The 26,306-nt window shown below is 37.1% G+C and overlaps 2 protein-coding genes across 4 annotated transcripts in view; both read right to left on the bottom strand.

Moving 5' to 3' along the window:
* Positions 1-26,306, bottom strand: part of LOC141345193 (protein mono-ADP-ribosyltransferase PARP6-like) — a 176,416-nt gene that overhangs the window by 75,570 nt on the left and 74,540 nt on the right. The gene's annotated exons all lie outside the window — the stretch shown is intronic.
* Positions 1-26,306, bottom strand: part of LOC141346167 (CUGBP Elav-like family member 4) — a 133,885-nt gene that overhangs the window by 43,317 nt on the left and 64,262 nt on the right. The window contains exons 3-4 of the mRNA XM_073851079.1: positions 19,829-19,877; positions 3,282-3,284 (exon numbers count right to left, since the gene is read on the bottom strand). Coding sequence (XP_073707180.1) covers positions 3,282-3,284; positions 19,829-19,877 — 52 coding nt within the window. The remainder of the gene's footprint in view (positions 1-3,281; positions 3,285-19,828; positions 19,878-26,306) is intronic.

Genomic DNA, 26,306 nt, shown 5'->3' with positions numbered 1-26,306 from the left:
CCTCGCAATTTAGCGTCCCCAATGTCTTGAGATCATGCTGACCGAGTTTGGTGACAATCCTCTGGAAACCCTGGGAGGAGTACGTTAAATTCCAGAGCATGCGCTTTTTAAACAGCCCTAAATATCTCACTTCCTGTTGCGTTCAGCCCATGACATAGAGTACAAAAGTTGTTTGGCTCAGTGAGATCTATATGTGTACCGAGTTTCATATCAGTACGTGCAAGTATGTGTGCGCAGTACATCAAGTTTTCAAACTGTGTTCCAGGGGGCGCTGTAGAGGCCCTGAACCACGCCCGGGTCCCAGCCTCTGTGGCGTCCTGATGGCCGCAGATTCCGACGTGTGTGCAAATTTTCAAGAGTTTTTGAGTATGTTAAGGCCCCCAAAAGTGCCCAGAAGGTTTAAAAAAAAAAAAAAAAAAAAAAAATAAGAACCCTTAGAAGAACAATAGGGCCTTCGCCCTTTTGGGCTCGGGCCCTAATAAGAACCCTTAGAAGAACAATAGGGCCTTCGCCCTTTTGGGCTCGGGCCCTAATTAAAGCTGCGAGCAGCGATGAACGGGCCCTCGCACCCGGGCTCACCGCCGACCGGTGGCTTCAGGAAAACAGCAATCGGTGGGCAGTATGCTTTTAATACAGTAAATATAGAAAAAATATGTCATAAGTCATTTAAATGTGCCAAAATTGCTGCTGCCAGCTGGTGGCGCTATGCCTATAACTGATTATTGACATGTAGATGTGTTCAGGCCAGCACTATTATCAAACATATGAAGTTTGGTGCAGATTGACCTTGGTGTGTTTGAGTTAGTGAAATATATGAGATATCCTGCTGCCAACAGGTGGCGCTATGATAATATCTGAATATTGGTCTTTAGGTGTCTTCAGGCCAGGACTCTTACCAAACCTGTGAATTTTGTGGCAGATCAGACATTTTCAGGCTAAGTTATAACCACTTCTATGTCTATGCAGAAACATCAAACTTTGTCAGGCCACCACGGACATGCCCTTTAATGAAAACTCAAGATCTTCACAATTTAACATCTCTAAGGCCTCAAGATCAGACTGACCAAATATAATGTTGATTTAATTAAATGCAATCAATGCAAGGACTTCAGATAGATGCCAACTGTGAACCAGTATGCTACAAATAAGAACATGTAATTCATGATGATAGCAAAATGTTATTATTGCTTCCTTTATATCCACCACTTCTGCTTAAATGTCATTGTTACCTATCTGTACAATTTTTGTATAATATATTTTTGTATAAAATCAATTGTTGTCATAACTAAGAATCAATAAGGAAGACGGTGCCCAGTTGGCACATGCATTCACAGTAACCATCTGCTAGTTTGGATTTTAAGTTTACAGAATTGAAAGGGTTACACTTTAAAATCAACACACAGACACATACACACAAAATATAAAATGTTGCCATCCAGTTTCATTTGTTAAAATTAACTATATCAGTTAACATGACCAATAAATAAATAGCATTTATTAATGTTAATTAATATTAAGCTAAAAAAAGTATTCATATAAAGTTTATGTACTGTGAATTAACATGAACATGAACACAGTTCATGTGGGTGTACAGCAATACACAATAAAGTGCTCTATAAACGCTTCATTCTTTCAAAATATCTTTAAAAATCAAGTTGAGTATTTTAACGGGGTGATACATATATATAACTGATCTTAAAATTATGGTTTTCAGATGTTTTGAAGAGATAACAGTAACGTTTGTTTTGTTGTCAAAGTTTGTCTTAATTTTTTATTATTATTATTTTATATTCAATAAATAACACTATGTAAATATTGTCTATCAATGAAGATAAATTGATCATGCTAAAAAGTTGTATTTTTCTTAATCTTTTGCTATGTGACTGAATAGGACAAGTTCATGGTACAGTTAAGTAAAAAATAAATAAAAAACAACAACTGCAAAAAATGAACAATGAAAGACTTAGTGACCCTTTATATTTTCTCAAAATATCAGACTCTCAAAGATCAGACATATTTATGTAATTACACTACATACAGTATGTGCATTTTGTTCAAAGATGGTCTGTAGGATGGCTCTCTACTCTGTCACCCTCTCTGCCTCTCACCCCTCCCCCCTGCAATAATGAGCTTCTCTGTGCCTGACTGAACGCACACACATACTGTAGAGACATTCACCAGAGTGACAGCAGGTTTCTGAGTTCTTTTTTAAATTTTCTTTAATTCATAGAAGCTTGTATACATTTTTTATTTCCAGCACTTGCTCAAAATGATTAGATCTCTGTGTGAAAAAAGTTTTAAAGAGTTTGGATGCTGCACTTTAAAGATATAAAAATATTTTTTACTATATCTTTAAAAAATCACCACGTCCACACCGTTCAAGATATCCAAAATCCGGTCGCAATTTAACATCTTCAGAATATTCTCTTCATGTTAAAAAAGTTTGGTGTGAACAGCTGGTTGTTCTTAGAAGTAGTGTGCATTTGTTTACAGCCTGATTTTTCCAAAAATCCACATTCAAATCAAAATAGCCGGCTTCCTGTTGGTCTCAGCTAATGAGTTTGATTTAGAAAGTTGTCCAAATTGATGAGATTTATATATATACAGAGTTTAGTGACTGTAGGAAAAACTAACCCCCCAACTTTTGTCAAAAGATGGCGCTATAGAGTGCCTGCTCCACGCCCATTTATGACCTTTTGCCAGTGTCTAACTATCATAAATATTGATGTGTGTGTTGAGTTTCATGAAATTCTAAGCATGTTAACTGCCTCGAAAAGACAGGAATCTAATTTTAAAGTTTGACATGTTGCCATGGCAACAGCATTCGATTTATCATCGACCCCTTTACATATTCTTATCGGCCGTGTTTTGACATGATTTTGATGAAGTTTAAAGAAAATCGAGTAAAATTAAGAGGCTGATATCAAAGCATTTTGAAAATGACACACTTCCTGCTGCCAGTTGGTGGCGCTATAACTTTGACTCATAATAGTCACATTTATGGAATCGGCATCATACAACGAACAAACTGGTGAAGTTTCATCAGAATCAGGCAATGTGGTCAACAGTTATTAGACACTTCCTGTTTCTCATTTCTCGCCATAACTTTGTCGCCTTGCCACGGCCAAACCGTTCGAGATATCAAAAATCTCCTCGCAATTTAGCGTCCCCAATGTCTTGAGATCATGCTGACCGAGTTTGGTGACAATCCCATGGAATTCCTGGGAGGAGTACGTTAAATTCCAGAGCATGCGCTTTTTAAACAGCCCTAAATATCTCACTTCCTGTTGCGTGGAGCCCATGACATAGAGTACAAAAGTTGTTTGGCTCAGTGAGATCTATATGTGTACCGAGTTTCATATCAATACATGCAAGTATGTGTGCGCAGTACATCAAGTTTTCAAACTGTGTTCCAGGGGGCGCTGTAGAGGCCCTGAACCACGCCCGGGTCCCAGCCTCTTTGGCGTCCTGATGGCCGCAGATTCCGACGTGTGTGCAAATTTTCAAGAGTTTTTGAGTATGTTAAGGCCCCCAAAAGTGCCCGGAAGGTTGAAAAAAAGAAAAAAAAAAAAAAAAAAAAAAATAATAACCCTTAGAAGAACAATAGGGCCTTCGCCCTTTTGGGCTCGGGCCCTAATAATAATAAACGGAGCAATTCCAATAGGGTCCTCGCACTGTAGTGCTCGGGCCCTAATAAGACAAAAATGCTGAGTAATAAAATTTAGCTGGGCAGGGAAAACACTTATACACACTTTTAGAAAAGCAGATGAATTTGTTCTTTCAGAATTCGTGTGTAACGCTCCTAACATGCCATTTCTGCATCATACGAGTCTGTTTTTACTGTACTTTCCACTGCTTGATTGAACGTCCATACAGCAAAGGCACTTCAGCTCTGTGCTCATATCATAATCCTTTTACGCCAATAAAAGAGCTGAAGAGCGAGTAATCAATATTTCATGCCCTGTTAACTGTATTTTACGGTTTTGTCAGATTTTTTGACACTGAACTGAGTAAAAAAAAAAACTGCTGAAGACATCAAAAAAGTTCAGAGACTGTTCAAAATTATGAAGCACAATGTGAATGAGAAATCATGGTTGGATTTTTGGTTTAGCAACTGAAATGTTGTACACAAGTACGCTATTGACAGTTTTTTCCTGTGATGTGAGCTTCATTTGCCCTCAACACACACTGGTATCCCCTCATTCATCAGTTCTCCCTCAGCACTTCATCTCTTCTGCCTGACAGCTTGTATTCCCTGCAAATCCAGTCTTACATAAGCTGTTTTAATGGAGCTTTGCGCTGGTATGACCCCAGACTCATCATCTGTCTTCTGTACTGTACCAGAGCTTTACATTATGCATACAAGCCCCTCAGAGAGCTGCGACACTCATCCTGAGAGGAAGAGATCAGAGACCATCACACAAAGTCAATCCACACAAGACAACAGAGATACATCTAAGATATAGCTGAGATATGGCGGAGATATAGCTGAGATACGGCTGAGATACAGCTGAGATATGGCTAAAATGTAGCTGAGATAGGGCTGAGATATGGCTGAGATACAGCTGAGATATATAGCTGAGACATGGCTGAGATACAGCTGAGATACGGCTGAGATACAGCTGAGATACAGTTGAAATATAGCTGAGATATAGCTGAGATATGGCTGAGATATGGCTGAGACATGGCTGAGATGCAGCTGAGATACGGCTGAGATACAGCTGAGATACAGTTGAAATATAGCTGAGATATAGCTGAGATATGGCTGAGATATGGCTGAGATAGGGCTGAAATAGGGCTGAGATATATAGCTGAGATCTATAGCTGAGATCTGGCTGAGATACAGCTGAGATATGGCTGAGATACAGCTGAGATATAGCTGAAATAAGGCTGATATATAGCTGGAATAGGGCTGATATATAGCTGAAATACGGCTGAGATACGGCTCAGATACAGCTGAGATACAGTTGAAATATACGGCTAAGATGCGGATGAGATATAGCTAAAATACGGCTGAGATATGGCTGAGATATAGCTGAGATATAGCTGAGATTCGGCTGAGATACAGCTGAGATATGGCTAAAATGTAGCTGAGATAGGGCTGAGATATGGCTGAGATATATAGCTGAGACATGGCTGAGATACAGCTGAGATACGGCTGAGATACAGCTGAGATACAGTTGAAATATAGCTGAGATATGGCTGAGATATGGCTGAGAAAGGGCTGAGATACAGCTGAGATATAGCTGAGATATGGCTGAGTATAGGACTGAGATAGGACTGAGATATATAGCTGAGATCTATAGCTGAGATACAGCTGAGATACGGCTGAGATATAGCTGAAATAAGGCTGATATATAGCTGGAATAAGGCTGATATATAGCTGAAATACGGCTGAGATACGGCTCAGATACAGCTGAGATACAGTTGAAATATACGGCTAAGATGCGGATGAGATATAGCTAAAATACGGCTGAGATATGGCTGAGATATAGCTGAGATACAATTGAAATACAGATGAGATACGGCTAAGATATAGCTGAAATACAGGTGAGTTATAGCTGAGATATGACTGAGATAAAGATGAGATACAGCTGAGATATAGCTGAGACATAAATGAGATACGGCTAAAATACAGATAACATACAGATACGACTGAGATATAGCTGAGATATGGCTGAGATACAGTTGAGATACGGCTGAGATATGGCTGAGATACAGCTGAGATATAGATGAGATACGGCTGGGATATAGCGGAGATACAGATCAAATACGGCTGAAATATGGCTGAGATACAGCTGAGATATAGATGAGATAAAGACGAGACACAGCTGAGATACAACTGAGATATTGCTGAGATATAGAGGAGATAAAGATAAGATACGGCTGAGACATAGCTGACATATGGGTGAGATATAGATGAGATACGGCTCAAATCAAATACAGCTGACTAAAAGTAATAAAATTGTAATGATTTCTGAAGGCTCATGTGACACTGAAGACTGAAGTAATGATGCTGAAAAATTAGAACAGATATTCACATAGAAAACTATTTTAAACTAATAACATTCCACAGTATTTACTGTATTTTTGAATAAAGAAATGCAGCCTTGGTGAGCAGAAGGAACTTCTTTCAAAAACATATGAATAAAGACAGATAAAGCAACCAGGTGGATGTGTGTCACTTCAATAGGCAACTGGGTCAGCAGTGTGTGTGTGTGCGTGTATGTCAGCGATCAGTCTTACCTGTGTAAAATACACCAGTGTTCCTGTCATCATTAAACAGGTCACACAATATCAGAATTTTTCCTGATCTACAATATACAGCCTGTGTTTGTAAGGATCAGAAAATTACTGCAACAAACTAAATTATGACTGTAATGACGCACTAACATTATAAGTGGACCTCAAGGGAAAAATAAACACTATAAAAGTTTAATACAGCATCTGTGTCAGCTGTGTTACATGAATCAATCTTATCTGTTTCACTGTAAAGCCTGTCTCTCATACGTCTCTGTGTTCTCGATCAGGGACCGGGGCTCCGCACACATCAGGGGCCCACGTCAGCTTTACAAGCCTAATTAACTAGCCATAAGCACAATAATGACCGTTTCCAACATGTTAGTCTATGCTCAGAAAAAAAAATGAAATTAGCCACAGAGCATGCTGGAGTTCCTGGAGCGTTCCACAGGGATGGATGGGAAAGAAATTGAATTCACAGTCCGTTATCTTTTCATTCCCGGAGCTATGAGTTATATATTCACCATCTCGGCATCTGTGGAGCTTACGCTCATGTACAGGAGATGGATCACTATTAATTAGTGTTCACGCCTGACCTGAGCTGCACTTTAGAGACGCTCGACTGCAAAGTGCAGCATAATAACCGGCTCTAAGAGGCATTCAGACCCGCAGATGACGATCTCAGACGCTGAGAGACATGACGTCATTCATCAGAGACTCGTACACACCTGACTCACTCCTGCTTAAATAACATATACTCTATATACTAGTGTGTGCAGCATCTATTCTCTTTTACAGAAAACTTGATACAACATGATAATACAAGTCAATGTGATTGGCTGATCATGGTGTTAGTGAAATAATAAATGCATATGATGTTCATAACTGGTGTGAAAATTGGTCTGAACGCATTAAACTGGTTAATAAAAATTATTTATAACAAAGCACACAACTCATCTTCAATTCTGGTCACCAAACGTGAAAAACTGATGCAAACGTGGACTGAAATCTGAAAGTTTGTCTGATCCCGTCAAACAGCGGTCGTCTAGACCGAGTCACTTCAATCACTCGTGTCTCATCACTATCTGTCTCTCTGCGTGTGTCGTGTCTTTCTGCAGAGCAAATGGTCTGGAAAATAAGAACCTGTCAGTGGCCATGTCCAATAGATGACGAGCGGCCCGGCCTCTTAATGTGAGAGCAGAAAGAAGAAATGAAGAAATCTAAAGAGTCATCAAAACATCGCTGACATCTGACAGCAGGCCGTCTGAGAGTCTTTTCATTGCAGGCAAATGAATGAATGCACAAACACTATCAGCAGACCAGATTAACGGATGAAGAACGTGTTCTGATGGCTGATGTGTTGAAGGATGTTCACACTGCTCTCTTCGGAGTTTGTGAGTAAATGATGACAGAATGTACATATTCAGACTTTTAAACTACAATCTGTACTCCTCCATTGTTGGCAAACATGCCGTTACACACACACAAAAAAAAGGAAAAAAAAAAGGAGAATTTGTGGTTTGTGTGTCATTTTACTCCAGAATCTCAAAAATGTGCATGGAAACTCCTTTCTGTCACAGGAGTTTATATGCCGCAATTTAGAATTGATATTCCACAATTCTGAGTTTATATCCTGAAATCCTGAGTTAATATCCTGCAAATTCAAGTTTATAGTAATCAACATTTGAAATGGATAAAAAAAATTGATCAAAGTTTTGGTTTTAGGACTTTGATAAAAGGTTTTGATCCACTTCAGATGTTGGCTAGTGTATATAAGTTTATATCTCAGAATTTTGTGTATATCCCACTATTTTAAACTCATATTCCACAATTCCAAGGTTATATCCCAGAGTTTATATCCCACAATTTTGTTTATATCCCACAGTTCTGCGTTTATATCCCACAATTTTAAGCTCATATCCCACAATTCTGATTTTTTTTTTGCTGCAATTACGAGTTTATATCCAGCAATTCTGTTTATATCCCACAATTCCAAATTTAAATTTTGCAATTCCGAGTTTATATCCCGCAGTTCCAAGTTTATATCCTGCAATTCCGAGTTTATATCCTACAATTCTGTTTATATCCCACAATTCCAAATTTAAATTTTGCAATTCCGAGTTTATATCCCGCAGTTCCAAGTTTATATCCTGCAATTCCGAGTTTATATCCCACAATTCTGTTTATATCCCACAATTTTGAGCTCATATTCCACAATTCCAAATTTAAATTTTGCAATTCCGAGTTTATATCCCGCAGTTCCAAGTTTATATCCTGCAATTCCGAGTTAACATCCTGCAATTCTGAGTTTATATCTTGCAATTCAGAGAATTAATTCCACAATTGAGATTTTATTTCCTGCCATTCTGAATGTATGTCCTGCAATTCTGAGTTTATATCCCACAATTCCAAGTTTATATCTCGCAATTTTGAGCTTATATCCCGCAATTCTGAGTTTATATCTTGCAATTCAGAGATTTAATTCGACAATTCTAAATTTTAATTTCCTGCAATTCTGAATTTATGTCCTGCAATTCAACGTTTATGTCCTTCAATATTTGAGTTTATATCTGGCAAGATGTTTTTTTCAAAAGTGCAAGATGTAAACTCAAAATTGCAACAAAAAAAAAAAAAAAAAAAAAAAAAAAAACTGTCAAAATTGTGTGATAAAAAAAAAAACAATTACATGTGCCAGAAACAAGCTTCCATAAATTTGGCACCAACTGAAGCACGGAAATAATAACAGAAGAAAACTTTCAGACAGCTGCTGCAGACGATAAAAGCTTTGTGCCGAGGGCCTGTGCTGTGTAGTGTGAGAGTGTGTGTGAGAGAAAGAGGTTTGTGTATATGTGTGTGAGGGCAGCACATCACAGAACTCTATGGCACCGTTGGGCCGATGGCGGGTTCTGGCACTGACACGTCCTGCCCTTGGCATTCATCTAAACCACATTACGGGCAAAAACCCAGAAGCACAAAACTCTGATGATGAAGATGCATCTGTTCACCAAACCTGACAGAGAGAAAGGGCTCAAATTTTTCAGTCTAGCCACTGTCTTTTAGTTACGTCCCACATCACAACAAAAGCACACTTGGATGCTTGAACCATGAAGAAAATCAAGGAAACATTAGGAAAATTACAAATTTTCAAGCATCTCAGCTGCAACCAAGTGTCAGTGCAAACAAAGACACACAAAGAACTCTAACTGTCTATATCAAGGTTATTGCTGAATCACAATATACTACACAAATTATTGTTCAGCGTATGAACTTCATGAATGCAACTCATGCATAAAAACAGAATTTATTGTATAACACGGAATATCACAGATTTAGACATGAATCCTGCACATTCTGAAAAATTATTTACCAGAATTTATTTACAAGAAAATTGCAAATACACAATACAGCATTTCTGGAAAAAAAATAAGTGATAATTCTTTCTAAAATCGAATTAATCTTTATAAATTAATTAGACATGATTTAGATTATTAAAATGTAATGAAACTATTAAAATGAATGCAGAAAATTAATAGAAAACAGATTCACAGAATTTGATCTAAATAAAACTGAATTTGAGAAAAATAACAAAACATTTTACAGGGCCTTAAAATGTAACTTTTGTTCAACTTTGCTGTTAAATTGTGTACGTTTCATGATTTTTAATTAATTAGACATGCTTCTTAAATAATCTTTTTATGTAATCATTAAAATAGAGTCTAGAAAAATTCAAAACAGGAAAAACTGAATAAAACAAATTGCATAGGGCCCTATTTACTTTCATTTGTGTCTTTATTTTATTGAATTAGTTTTTTAGTTTGTTACTTGCATGTGTGTTCTTATTAATAAAATAACAAAAATGACTATATCATGATATAAATTGATATTGTGTAATTAAATTATTATATTATGAAATAGGATTTGGCTTTATCCTTTTAGCTCTTATCAAGATGTTGTTTTAAGTTTTTTGAAATAGTATCGGTTCAGTAGTAGTATTGAGATATTTAAGTCAGGTATCGCATCGGAGTCAAAATTTTGGTAACGTGACAACAATATTACATTTATTACAGACTTTCAGTTTGTGTTGGGTGGAAATAATCAAATGTGTTCTTAAATGTAAGTTCTTCAATATTCTACTTTTAAAAAGATAATTAGGACTTTTATTCTTACAATTTTTTTTATCACACAACATTATATACTCAAACTTCTCCATCATCACACTCAGTAAAAATGTCAGTTTCCCTTGTCTCGAGTCTCATTTGCATATTGAATGGCAACTTGCCCAGTGACAGCCAATCCAGAATGGCCTCCAGGTTTGTTTTTCCCAGCAGCCTCAGCGTTTGCACCTGCTGAGGTGAGAGAGCGTCTGTTAGCGTCTGTCAATCTCTGATTCTGACAGAAGCGCCAGAAAGAGCCAGAACAGACAGACGTCAGAATATGAAAGAATATTAAACACTGCAGTGAGCCAGTCTCTCGTGATAAGCACGGCAGTGAACGATCAGGATATTTTCAAAAGAGAGATGTTAAAGGCAGTGTTGGGAAGGTTACTTTGGAAATGTAATAGGTTACAGATTACAAGTTACTTGATTTAAAATGTAATTAGTAGTGTAACTTTTCAATTACTTTATAAAAGTAATGTAACTTATTACTTTTAATTACTTTTCGATTACTTATCTAAATTTCGAATATTTTCAACTGTTATTCATTTTGAAACATTTAAACGAGGCAGAGTTAATCTTACAGTAGCACTCAACATTGATTATTGTCAGACTTTCAAAATCCTTACAGTAAGGGATAATATACATCTTTATTTTGCGGGAACAACTGGCTACATTCTCAACAACATTATCCCACTTATTAAACAACTGCTTCATAGCTTATTTAGATGTTTAGGTCAAAATTATTAAAAAAATACTGATCTGATCTGAAATATTTGAACGCAAAGCTTCCATGAAGAAATCAGTTGCTAGCAAACGGCAAGTTCATTAGACATTTTAGGTATACAGTGCAGTCTTACCAGTTTTATTACACAACATTTCACCACATAAATAATTAAGGAAGTAGTACTAGTTTGTTAGTTATCTTATAATCCATTACAGTGTACAAAAAAAAAAAAAAAAAAAAAAAAATGGCAGCAGCTGTGTTTGTATGAGACAAATTGACAGAATTAAGAAGTTGTCCACATAATATTGAATTAAGCTTTAATAATTTGTTAGCTAACCAAACACAATTATCAAGCATATAATTATCGAATAAGCATGTGTCCTATTCTCTGTCCTAAACTCCTGAAACATTGGTGTCTCATTTTAGAGCAGTCAATGCAATTTATTGAAGAAGTCAATTAAATCTGTAAGTCGGGGTGAGTGTGTGAAAAAATTCAGATGTAATCCCCTTTGTAATCTCTGGCATTTTTCAGAAGTAACTGTAATTTAATTATTTTATTTTTTAGTAACTGTAACTAATTACAGTTACATTTCTTTTGTAATTAAATTACGTAATTCCGTTACATGTAACTAGTTACTTCCCAACACTGGTTAAAGGAATATTCCAGGTTAAACATAACTGACGTAACTCTACGACAGCACCAAGAAAAGCTCATGGTTTGTAAAAATGAACGGAGAGCATTTACTGTAATGCACTTACAATGGAAGTCTATGGAATAAATGTACCGGAGGTTCTAAAAGTAAAAACACTACTCAAGTACTACTCACATGTTAAAAACCTGACACATACAGTAACTAAGTTTTTTTTTTATTATTATTATTAGTTTATTTAACAGGGACAATGCAGTACTGTATAACATTGCTACAATTTCATGCAGCCGATGCTCTACATATAGGCTTTGCAGCCCCAGTCCCTGGTTAGGCTTAGCCCTGATAAAATATACATATAATACAAAACCAAATAAAATAAAATGGAATAAACAGCTGAGACTCTGTACAACCATTAGTGTTCACATATCTGCTTTTGTTTGAACCACTTTTTCAGTTTTGTTTGAAAAATATTCAACTGTGTTTGCATTTTCAATTCAGCTGGCAAGCTGTTCCATAACAATGTACCTTGAACTGAAAATGTAGATTGTGCAAATTTAGTTTTTCTCTGTGTAGTTGCACCTCTTGTAGTGATCCCCTTACTACTCTGTTTTGATATTAATGTGCATATAACTTTTGGCGCAAGATTATTTAAACATTTAAAAAACATTTTAATAAGAGATGAATTTATACAATTTTCAAATCTAAGCAAACTATGTTTTTGTCAAATATTACAGTGATGCCATCTGGTTGGTTTCTTATCCAAAACTTTTAGTGTTTGTTTATATAAGGATCTAACAGGTTTAATAGTCAGTTGAGAAACCTGACTCCAGACAGTCACACAGTAAGATAAGTGTGAAAAAATCATTGCATGCATGTATAACTTGGCTGCTTTCAAAGATATATATGGTCTAATCATGTAAAAACAATTCAGATTTGTTCTGATTGTTCTACACGCAAGTTTATATCCCACAGTTCTGAGTTTATATCTTGGAATTTTGAGTTTATTTCCCACAATTCTGAGTTTGTCTCGCAGTTCCAAGTTTATATCCCACAGTTGTTTATATACGATCCCACAATTCCGAATTTATATACCGTAATTCCAAGTTTATATCCCACAGTTTTGAGTTTATATCTCAGAATTCTGAATTTATATCCCACAGTGTTGTTTTCGTCAAAAATGGCTTGTTGATGACTAAAACATGACGAGACGTGTGTGAGTTTTCGTTGACGAGACGAGAATAGACGAAAATGTTAGTGGGTGGTCCGTCAGACGTTTAAAATGCACGACATTTCTGCTTATTGTGCATGCCAATTAAAACCTAAAAAGTATCTGCCGCTATGGCAAGCCGTTTTAGCATTAAATACTCTTTGCCATACTAGTAGGCTATGGCAAGCCGTTTTAGCATTCTATCCTTGTTTGGTTACGCCCACCACCTGGCGTGCAGCGCACAACGTGCTCAACATGTCACATTGTTGTCATTCAGACAGACAGACAGACAAATGTATGTCTTTTATGTCTAAAACCATTCCTTCATTATTGTAATTATTGGTGAAAATAGTCGATCCGGAAGCTCACATTGTGTTGAACTATAGATCTGCTATTTTCACAACTTATAAGTGACACTACCCAACAGCAAAATACTTACTGACCTACATTAATTTGTTAAAAGACTACTTTTCCCTCTTTTTTTTGACTAAAACTAGACTAAAACTTTTATGACTTTTCATCGACTAAAATTGGACTAAAACTAATAAGCATTTTAGTCCAAAAGACTAAGACTAAGACTAAATCTAAGATGGTTGTCAAAAACAACACTGATATCCCACAGTTTTAAGATCATATTCCACAATTCCAAATTTACATTTTGCACTTCCGAGTTTTTATCTCACAATTCCGAGTTTTTATCCCACAATTCCAAGTTTTTATCCCACAATTCTGAGTTTTTATCCCACAATTCCAAGTTTATATCCCACAATTCCAAGTTTATATCCCACAATTCTGAGTTTATATCTTGCAATTGAGTTTCTCTCGCAAATTCCAAATTTATAACCCACAGTTCTGTTTACATACTGCAATTCCAAATTTAAATCCCGTAATTCCAAGTTTATATCCCACAATTCCAAGATTATATACCACAGTTCTGTATATATCCCACAATTCTGAGTTTATATCCTGCAATTCCAAGTTTACATCCCTTAATTCCAAGTTTATATCCCACAATTCCTAGTTTATATTCCACAATTCCAAGATTATATCCCACAGTTCTGTTTATATCCCACAATTCTGAGTTTATATCCCGCAATTCCAAGATTATATACCACAGTTATTTTTATATACCGCAATTCCAATATTTATATCCCATAATTCTAAATTTATATCCCACAATTCAGAGTTTATATTCCACAGTTCTGTTCATTTACCACAATTCCGAATTTATATCCCATAATTCCAAGTTTATATCCCTCAATTCCAAGTTTATATCCCACAATTCCTAGTTTATATTCCACAATTCCAAGATTATATCACACAGTTCTGTTTATATCCCACAATTTTGAGTTGTATCTTGCAATTCCAAGATATATACCACAGTTCTTTTTATATACCGCAATTCCAAAATTTACATCCCATAATTCTAAATTTATCTAAGTTTATATCTCACAATTCCGAGTTTATATATAACAGTCTTTATAATATAATATACTAGTCTATATAACAGCTTCAGTCTCTGACAGCTGAACTCACACTATATTTTAACTTCTCAAACAGAGCTCAAACTACCCAGAGTTCTGTGCAAATGCTCAAAAACGTCTCATCTGACCTGCGGATCACATGAATGAAATCAGATCCACCTGCTGACATACAGAACGAGAAATAATCACCCCAGCTTTAATATTTGCACATTTATGTTTGAAAACCTTGTTGGCACATCGCTCATCATTTTCGGTTTTAAATATTTGTCTTTGATTTCGGCTCATTAAAACCACCAGAGCCTCATTAATTCAAATATTTAGTCAATTAAAGTCTGAATCCTGTATAAATTAAGGAAAAATAAAACGGCCTGAAATAAAGCAGGGAAACCCAAACACATTAAACCATTTTCCTCTCGTCTAATAAATGATAAATTCACCCAGAAATGAAACGTCTGTCATCTTTTTATGTTGTTTTTGCCATTTTCGGACAAAAAAGGAGCTGCTCTTTTACCATTTAATGGAAGTGGATTGTAAAACAGCCCTTTTTACACTGTTAACAAAATATATCTGTCATCAGTTTATGATCAGATCTTGCTGTCTGTTTATAAACAGGAAAAACATTAGTGATGCATGCATTAGCTATGCATAATAAATGTGTTTAACTAATTACTAAATAACATTTTGGGTAGTTTTCAAAGAAAATTGTTTTGTTTTTTTTTCAAAGAAAAAAATAGAAAAAAAAAATCCGTGTCAAATCAACCAAATTTCAAAAACTTCCCAGGTTCAAATTTTAGATTTTGCTAATATTTATTCTGAGGAAAGATAGACATGTATAGTGATGAAAGCCAAAATATTAAATGTCATGGATAAATATTTACTGAGTAATCAACTATTTTGTAGAGGGAGGTCAAAATGGCAATTTTCACCTTTGATTCAGAGTCAGGTTACAGGGGGGTAAAAATGACTTTAGAAAGATGGCAGCATCATTGTCTTATTTTTACACAGAGATCTGAAGTTGAAAGAGTAAAATCTGTTGACTTTAGCTATATTTGTTGCATTATGTGCCAATGGTGACATTCAAAAATGGGGAAACAGCACTTTTCAAGTTTTTCTCTAAAGTTTGCATGCCTGTAACTCAAGAAGTATTAAAGCTATTTGAATGCCCTTTTAGATATTGAGTCTTATTAAACTTTCCTTTTGGTATCTTTATTTTTAATGCCCTATGAGATTTGGTTCCAGAGATATTGGAATTTCAATATGGCTCCAGGAGTAAATCATTAAAGGTCCCATATTGTACACATTTCTGGAGGTTTATTTTAGTTGTTGATGTCCTTAAGAATATATATTTGCGGTATAAGTGCCAAAATCCATCTCAATATTTTTTTTACAGCTCCTTTTTTAGGAGCTCTGTCAAAAACAGGTCGATTTTGGCCCATCTAATTAATATTCATGAGCCTCTCTTCTGATTGGCCTGTTGTTTTCTGAGTGACGCACAGCCAGGCCAATCACAGGTAACTACGGTCATGTATCGTTGTAGCCGAACCCAGAGCAATAGAGAGAGCCTAGCCTGCTGATACTCAACAAGATATTTCAGAATGATCATTAATGTTTTTTCTTTTTCAAACACCGAATGCAGTACGCTACATAACTGTTGCTTTAGTAAAGCCCCTTTCACAATGCGCGCTGATTCTGGAAAATTACGGGAACGAGCGCTGTGTCAACAAAAGCCAGAACCATAAAGGCAGTGTTGTAGTGATGATGCACGTTATCATGTGACTCTTCACGACGAAAAAATACGTGCAAAGTGGAACGAAGCGGCGATCGGGCAGAGCCAGCTCCTCACTATCAGCACAGTTTGTTCAGGTTAGTTTCAGTTTAGTGAAACGTACGAGTCGCATTACATCTCACATCCAAACGTCACATGTCTTTATGGGTTGTGTGTAAAGCACGCACAGATTCCGGAAAACAACTGTGAATGAACCAAATTAAACAATTCCGGAACAAATGATGGGAAACATTATCCGTGTATTTACCGGAATCGCTGTGTGAAAGAGGCTGAAGTTGACGTGCCACTGGTCTCTTATATTTACGTTGTTCTGAAGCCTGTGCAATGATGTAGTTTCGACATCTATAGACTGAACAGGGTTTTCTAGATTAGTTTCCATATTGTTGTTGCTTAGCAATGTTATGGACGCGATATTGTCTGAGTTTGACAAAAGAAGGGTGGGACGGTGGTTGGTGCTGGGGTGGTGACTGAAGGCGGTGACTGAGTAGATCGGACGTCACATCGTTATGGAAGTCACAGCGGCTCGTGAAAATGATCAGCTACTTTAAGCAGGCTGTGTGCAGTTTACTGTGGATTGACTGTTTTGAAACTCATATGGTAGTTACATAGCCCCTAGACCTCAGTTATCATGTAAAAAGCCAGGAAATTTCGATTTTGACAATATGGGACCTTTAAAATGTACACATTTTCAGTGGTCAAAAACCAAATGTGGGTCAGTTTAAGGTTTTCACTTATTTTCTTTTAAAAAGGAATGTCTGAAGAAATAATAATTCTAAAACTAGAGATGTATCTTGTTTCTTTCTGTCAAGACAACTGCATTGAACATACCAGTCTGAGTGTCATAAATATTCTTTTTCCAAAGTTTGAGTGCCTATAACTCAAGAAGTATTGAAGATATCACAATATGATTTTAGATTCTAGCTCTTCATAAACTTTTCTTTTAGAATCTTAGATCTTTCAGTCCCAGAGATATGGGGATCTCAATGAGGCTCCATGTCCAGATTGTTGAATGTTATCCATTTTCAGTGGTTAAAAAGCAAATGTTGGCCACTTTGTATACAGCTGTTACTTATTTTATGTCTGAAGAAGAAATAATGTTGAAATTAGAATTGTATCTTGTTTCCCTCTATCAGAATAATTGCATAGATAATATCTGTTTGAGTCTCATAAATATTATTTTTCCAAAATGTGTAATACTTGAGTTACAGACATGCAAACCTTGGAGAAAAACTTGAAAGGTGCCGTTTCCCCATTTTTGAATGGTCCCCATTGGCACAAAATGCAACAAAGATTGCTGAAGTCAAAAGATTTTACTAATATAACTACCAATCTCTGTGCAAAAATAAGATGATGCTGCCATCTTTCTGAAGTAATTTTTAACCCCCTGTAACTTGACTCTGAATCGAAGGTGAAAATTGGCATTTTTACCTCCCTCTACAAAATAGTGGATTGCTCAGTAATTATTCATCCATGACATTTAATATTTTGGCTTTCATAACTATACATGTGTATCTTTCTTCAGAATTAATATTAAATATACACAGAATGACCTAATAGTTCTCTCCGTTTCTAAATATAATTAAGTCTGGTTAATTAATCACATTCTAAGTAAAACAAGCAAGTAAATGATGGCAGGATTTGTCTTTTTGAGGCCTGACTGCACTGAGATCAGCCGTCCAGACTGATTTTACATGATGTCAATCTGTAGACAACAGCAGCTGTAGATCAGAGTCAGTATGAATCAGACGGACGATAAGAGACGCAGCCAGTGATGACAGACCGGCCCTGATACGGGAGACCATCATACACACCAAACTCCAGTCTCCATCACGGGACGAGGTTTCGGGCCGCTGTTGTTCACTCGTATGAGACAAATGGAGTGTGAGACTTGTGAAAATCCAGAGTGTCACTCGCTGCCCACAACACGTCAGAACAGATTCACTCGGAGCACAAATAAAGAGCCGACGAGACACAAGAGCAATGAAGCCAGCAGAGCTCTGAAAATACACACACACACACGTCTGCCTGAATAAAGTCTGATCCACATGACTGGTCATTTCACAGACTTAACTAATAAAAACAAGATGAAAACACGGCTCAGCCTGATAATAACTAATCCAGAAATGTTCACAGAAGTCACTATATTGATGCTTTAAAATGTTAACATATATGCCAGTAGTATTATTTTTCACTTTTTTACTTTATTTGATTTTATATTTGAGATCAAATGTTTGAGCTTAAGTCAATGTTTTAATGTTTTCGAAAGAAGTCTGATGCTCACCAAGGCTGCATTTTTTTTGATTGAAAATACAGTAAAAATGTGAAATATTATTATGATTTAAAATAAGTGTTTTCTATGTGCATATTTTGTAAAATGAAATGTATTGCTGTGATCAGAGTTGAATTATAAACCTGCTGAAAAAAGCTGAATAATAAACTTGTTTAATAAAATTTTTAATTTGTCCATTGTCTATTGTGTTTTTTTATCTATTTGCTTCTCTGAAAATAAAAATGATAAATAAAACAATTTTTTTTTAAATTGATAATAAGATTTACAATTTGATTATGATTGTTAAAACAAATAAAAAAACAATAAAGTGTTAAAATAATTGATAAATAGTAATAAATGAATAAAGAAATGAGATTATGAAGTATATTTATGACCCTGTAGCACAAAACCAGTCTTAAGCAGTACGTATTTGTAGCAATAGCAATGGGTAAAAATTATAAATTTTTCTCTTATGCCAAAAATCATTAGGATATTAAGTAAAGATCATGTTCCATGAAGATATTTTGTAAATTTTCTACTGTAAATATATCAAAACTTCATTTTTGATTATTAATATGCATTGCTAAGAACTTTATTTGGACAACTTTAAAGGCTTTATTATTATTATTATTTTTTTTTTTTTGCATCCTCAGATTCCAGATTTTCAAATAGCTGTATCTCGGCCAAATATTGCCCTATCCTAACACATCACACAAGCATACATCAATGGAAAGCTTATTTATTCAGCTAAGCAAAACTGACCCTTATCACTGGTCATGTGGTCCAGAGTCCATTTTAATTCGTATCTTGGTTTTTCTATTATCTATCTGCTTCTCAGATAAGAAAAGAGATCTCAACAATGACTCAAACTGTGTTTAGACACCAAAGTCTCAATCGGCTGTCTGATCTAATGAATTACTCAAGTCCTGTTCATTGAGAACCAACTCAGTCACACCCGCTGACCGACAAAACCTCCTGTAAAACCACAAGTGAGCAGAGAGAATGAAGAGCAGGTGCAGGTCAACACAGATGCTGCTACAAACATACGGCGAGTCCTTTCAGGACAGGTGCTCCGAACCCAACAGAACCACAACCACTTCACCTGCCGCTTCAGCCGTTACAGGCACGCATTATTACGGTTAACGGCGGCAACCTGCGGCTCCTTTGATCCGAGCAGAGTCACGACGAACCGCGACGGCCCGAACAGATGGAGAGTCAATGGAGGCAAGTGACCTAAATTAATGGCCACTCCGACACACGCAGCCACTCGCCCCATGTGTGTGTGTGAGAGAGAGAAAGAAGGTTAATTACCTCCTCGTCCTTCACTGTCGGCCGGTTTCACCTGGATGGGCCGGTTCATCTGAATAAGAAAGAGAGAAAGAGAGATGTTAGAACAGCGCATGTTGATGTCTTCAGAGTCACTTGAGTGTCAGATAAATAAACAAACATGTCAAGAAATCACACAAGCACATACCTCCTGAGGTTTAATTGATTAAAGCAATAATCTACAGAGACTTCTGCGGATTTCTAATCAAACTACAATAAAAATAATGATAAACCAAAATAAATTTAAATTTAGCAAATTCATAACATTCATAAAATGACAAATTTGTAAAACAATAAAATAGTAAATTTGATTATGATTAAATATAAAATTAAAAGCAATAATCTCCGGAGACAAACTAGCCATTACATATATAAAATTAATTGAAAAATCATTCAATTATAAATTGTGATCAACCTTCAACGTTAAAATGTTGAGTAAAGAATTTCAGTAGTTGTATCAAGACTGAAAAAAATTAAAATATGATGAATTGTTGAAACAATAGTGATAAAATTAAAACAGTGAATCAACCTTGGTGCATAATATTGATTTGCCAGTGAATTCTCAAAAATGAACAAATAATCATCAATATTACACAAAAAAAGTAATATTGTGAAATATTATTACAGTTTAAAATAATGGTGTTCTATATTGATATATTTTAAAATATAATTTATTTCTGTGATGCAAAGCTGTTTTTTTTTTTTATCAGCCATTACTTTAGTTTTCAGTGTCACATGATTCTTCAAAAATCATTATAATATGCTGATTTATTATCAATGTTGGAAACAGTTATGCTGCTTAATATTTTTTTGGAACATGTGATTCAACGTGATTGAAAAGATGTGATTCTTTTTTCAGGATTCTTGATGAATAAAAAGTTAAAAAGAACAGCATTTGTTCAAAATATAAATCTTTTCTAACAATATAAGTCTTTGCTATCACTTATCAATTTAACACATCCTTGGTGAATAAAAGTAATAATTTCTTTCAAAAACAGAAGGAATAAAAATGTACTGACCCCAAATTTTGAACACTACTGTTAAAAAAAAAAAAATAAAAATAAGCAGCACAATTTGTTTCAACATTGATAATAAATCAGTATATTAGAATGATTTCTAAAGGATCATGTGACACTGAATACTGGACTAATGATGCTGAAAAATTAAGCTTTGATCACAGAAATAAATTAGATTTTTAATGTATATTAAAATAGGAGAACGTTATTTTAAATCGTAATAATAATATTTCACAGTTTGTACTTTTTTTCTGTATTTTTGATCAAATAAATGCAGCCTTGATGAGCATAAGAATCATCTTTAAAATACTTGGTAGTGCTTAAAATCTTGGTAGTGTATACACACACACACACACACACACACACACACACACACACAAACTAAAAACTATTAAGTTCTATAAAAGCATAATAGATAAAAGGAAAAATATTATGAATAAACATTAAAGATTAACACTAAAAATACTACAAAAAGATAACTAAAAATTAATTTAGATTGAGCAAATTGATACTATTAATAAAACAATACATTTGATAAATTGTTAAATATATAATATAAATATAAAATATTTATATATATATATATATATAAAATAATAAAATGGTCAATTTGATAAATTTGTTATAAAATGATCAAAAATATGCAATTATGCAGGGATATTTTATTTGTCTATTACTTTTTCTAATATCCATTGCTCATTTGTTTGTCAGACAAAAAAAGACCACATACGCCTCACGAGATCGTAACAATGTCTCAAACTTTGCTCACATACCAAAGAAATATTGAGCATGTCTTTCGTAAACGCTAGCAGATTCATTAATAAAAAAAAAAACCCACAAAGCTCTGAACAAGCCTTAGTATCTTATTTTCTAAACATCTATATTTTAATTGTTTGGGTATTTTTGCTGGAGTTTTGGTTGCATGTGTCAGCAGCGGTCAGCTGGTTCTGCTCTGGTTTTTGTTGGTGAAGGCGCGGCTGAACAAAGCCTTGTGTGTGTCAGTGTTGGGGTCAGACTGAGACCCGTGAGACGTTGTCTCTTTCTTCTGATTTGCTCCGTCTCAGGACTCAAAACTCGCGTGATTGGTTGTAAAGCTCCAGAGCTGCGGCCCGTTAAAATCCTCGGAGTCGCCGCGGCAACAGGAGTCATTAAGCAGCGCAGGGTACACCGGGAGTTGCTAAGCAACCGGGCAGATCGGGTCGGCAGCCTGTTGGTCTGCGGGCTGCAATCCAGCGAATTGGCACGCGCCTGCCTGCTCTTGCACCAATTCCACCATTATTTCCATGGCGTGTCCAATGAGGTTAAAGGAAAAACTCCAATTATTCACCAGAACCCCCTAACAACCCCCACCTCCGTCCCACTTTAATGTCCTCTTTTACTCAATTTGACAAAAGTTTTGTGCCATCACTGAGAGCCGGCGGCCAGATACACCTCACATCCCACCACACGAACATACACGGCCCACAGGATCAAGTCCACCTATTTGGACCACACCTGTAAAACACAGACCAAACAATACCAAAAAGCTCCTCAATATTTTGATTGTTTTAAGGTGTCCAGTCTCCAACTTCCACCTTAAAATCTCATGTGTCTCATCTAGGGCTTCAGAAGAGATCTCAACAAGAAAACATGCAAGACACAAGATTTGAGAAGATACAAGATTTAAGACGAGACAAGATAAACACATTTAGTCAAATCAAAAGATATTGGTATTGTTTTATGTTAAGCAGACTAATTATTACTAGCACAAATGTTAAAATAAAATGACCATTATTTATACCATTTATATTTATGTATTATTTATTATTATTTTTTTTGACAAAAAAGATTCAGCTCATTCTGAGGAAACTGCATTGGACCACACCTGTAAAACACAGACCAATACAGACCAAACAACGCCGAAAACTCATCAATATCTCAAGTGTTTTTAAGTGTCCAGCCTCTAACCACTAACTTAAAACCTCATGTGTCTGATCTAGAGCTTCAAATGAGATCTCAACAAGATACAAGATTTGAGAAAATACAAGATAGAAGACGAGACAAGATATGAGAAGAAAACACAACAACATAAAACACATTAATCAAAAGACTTGTATTGTTTTGTTAAGCTGACTAATTACTACAGACTTGCACAAATGTTAAAATAATGTGATTTTAGGAAAAATGAAACCATTGTTTATCTTTATGCATTGTTTTTTACCGATTGAAAAGATTCAGCTCATTCTGAGGAAACTACAACTCAGAACAGATTCAGGTGTGTTTGATCAGTGTCTGATGTCTTACTGTATTCCTGCATTGGCAAACACACACACAGACGCTGGCTCACGGCGCGAGTTCACTCTGGCTGATGAAGCGTCTGAACTCATGAGCGCTGAAGGAGCCGTTCACTGGAGCAGCTTCTCTCAGATAGAGAAACACGGTGTGTGTCAGATTCATTAGAGTCCCAGTAGAGTTCAGTACGTTCAAGTGCTTCATCTCTGTCTCTCTCGCACCCTTTGGCCTCAAAAACCAATATGGCTCCCTGCACACACTCCTAATGGCTTGATCAATGCTGACAAATAGGCCAGTGCTCCTGTCTCACCTCCACACGCTTATCTGTCTCTCTATTACTCTACCAGTGCTCCTGTCTCACCTCCACACGCTTATCTGTCTCTCTATTACTCTACCAGTGCTCCTGTCTCACCTCCACACGCTTATCTGTCTCTCTATTACTCTACCAGTGCTCCTGTCTCACCTCCACAGGCTTATCTGTCTCTCTATTACTCTACCAGTGCTCCTGTCTCACCTCCACACGCTTATCTGTCTCTCTATTGCTCTACCAGTGCTCCTGTCTCACCTCCACACGCTTATCTGTCTCTCTATTACTCTACCAGTGCTCCTGTCTCACCTCCACACGCTTATCTGTCTCTCTATTACTCTACCAGTGCTCCTGTCTCACCTCCACATGCTTATCTGTCTCTCTATTACTCTACCAGTGCTCCTGTCTCACCTCCGAATGCTCATGTCTCTCTATTACTCTACCAGTGCTCCTGTCTCACCTCCGAATGCTCATGTCTCTCTATTACTCTACCAGTGCTCCTGTCTCACCTCCACATGCTTATCTGTCTCTCTATTACTCTACCAGTGCTCCTGTCTCACCTCCGAATGCTCATGTCTCTCTATTACTCTACCAGTGCTCCTGTCTCACCTCCGAATGCTCATGTCTCTCTATTACTCTACCAGTGCTCCTGTCTCACCTCCGAATGCTCATGTCTCTCTATTACTCTACCAGTGCTCCTGTCTCACCTCCGAATGCTCATGTCTCTCTATTACTCTACCAGTGCTCCTGTCTCACCTCCGAATGCTCATGTCTCTCTATTACTCTACCAGTGCTCCTGTCTCACCTCCGAATGCTCATGTCTCTCTATTACTCTACCGTGCTCCTGTCTCACCTCCGAATGCTCGTCTCTCTATTGCTCTACCAGTGCTCCTGTCTCACCTCCGAATGCTCATGTCTCTCTATTACTCTACCAGTGCTCCTGTCTCACCTCCGAATGCTCATGTCTCTCTATTACTCTACCAGTGCTCCTGTCTCACCTCCGAATGCTCATGTCTCTCTATTACTCTACCAGTGCTCCTGTCTCACCTCCGAATGCTCATGTCTCTCTATTACTCTACCGTGCTCCTGTCTCACCTCCGAATGCTCGTCTCTCTATTGCTCTACCAGTGCTCCTGTCTCACCTCCGAATGCTCATGTCTCTCTATTACTCTACCAGTGCTCCTGTCTCACCTCCGAATGCTCATGTCTCTCTATTACTCTACCAGTGCTCCTGTCTCACCTCCGAATGCTCATGTCTCTCTATTACTCTACCAGTGCTCCTGTCTCACCTCCGAATGCTCATGTCTCTCTATTACTCTACCAGTGCTCCTGTCTCACCTCCGAATGCTCATGTCTCTCTATTACTCTACCGTGCTCCTGTCTCACCTCCGAATGCTCGTCTCTCTATTGCTCTACCAGTGCTCCTGTCTCACCTCCGAATGCTCATGTCTCTCTATTACTCTACCAGTGCTCCTGTCTCACCTCCGAATGCTCATGTCTCTCTATTACTCTACCAGTGCTCCTGTCTCACCTCCGAATGCTCATGTCTCTCTATTACTCTACCAGTGCTCCTGTCTCACCTCCGAATGCTCATGTCTCTCTATTACTCTACCGTGCTCCTGTCTCACCTCCGAATGCTCGTCTCTCTATTGCTCTACCAGTGCTCCTGTCTCACCTCCAAATGCTCATGTCTCTCTATTACTCTACCAGTGCTCCTGTCTCACCTCCGAATGCTCATGTCTCTCTATTGCTCTACCAGTGCTCCTGTCTCACCTCCAAATGCTCATGTCTCTCTATTACTCTACCAGTGCTCCTGTCTCACCTCCGAATGCTCATGTCTCTCTATTGCTCTACCAGTGCTCCTGTCTCACCTCCAAATGCTCATGTCTCTCTATTACTCTACCAGTGCTCCTGTCTCACCTCCGAATGCTCATGTCTCTCTATTACTCTACCAGTGCTCCTGTCTCACCTCCGAATGCTCATGTCTCTCTATTGCTCTACCAGTGCTCCTGTCTCACCTCTGAATGCTCATGTCTCTCTATTACTCTACCAGTGCTCCTGTCTCACCTCCGAATGCTCATGTCTCTCTATTACTCTACCAGTGCTCCTGTCTCACCTCCGAATGCTCATGTCTCTCTATTGCTCTACCAGTGCTCCTGTCTCACCTCTGAATGCTCATGTCTCTCTATTACTCTACCAGTGCTCCTGTCTCACCTCCACACGCTTATCTGTCTATCTATTATTCTACCAGTGCTCCTGTCTCAACTCTGAATGCTCATGTCTCTCTATTACTCTACCAGTGCTCCTGTCTCACCTCCACATGCTTATCTGTCTCTCTATTACTCTACCAGTGCTCCTGTCTCACCTCCGAATGCTCATGTCTCTCTATTACTCTACCAGTGATCATGTCTCACCTCCACATGCTTGTCTGTCTTTCTATTACTCCAGTGGTACACTTGTCTCACCTTCACACACTCATCTGTCTTTCTATTACTCCACAAACGCTCATCTGTCTCTCTATTACTTCACAAAACACTCTTGTCTCACCTCCAAACGCTCATCTGTCTCTCTATTACTTCACAAAACACTCTTGTCTCACCTCCAAACGCTCATCTGTCTCTCTATTACTTCACAAAACACTCTTGTCTCACCTTCACACACTCGTCTGTCTCTCCATTACTCCACCTGGTGCTTCTGTCTCACCTCTGAATGTTTGTGTCTCTCTATTACTCCACCATTACTCCTGTCTCACCTCTGAATGCTTGTCTGTCTCTCTATTACTCCACCAGTACTCCTGTCTCAACTCCACAAGCTCGTGTGTCTCTATTACTCCACTAATGCTCTTGTCTTACCTCCACACAATTATCTG

This window comes from Garra rufa, chromosome 11 (assembly GCF_049309525.1).
Source record: "Garra rufa chromosome 11, GarRuf1.0, whole genome shotgun sequence".
Classification (NCBI taxonomy): Eukaryota; Metazoa; Chordata; class Actinopteri; order Cypriniformes; family Cyprinidae; genus Garra; species Garra rufa.
Note: the sequence above shows the minus strand (reverse complement) of the source record. Positions and strands in the feature narration are given on the sequence as shown.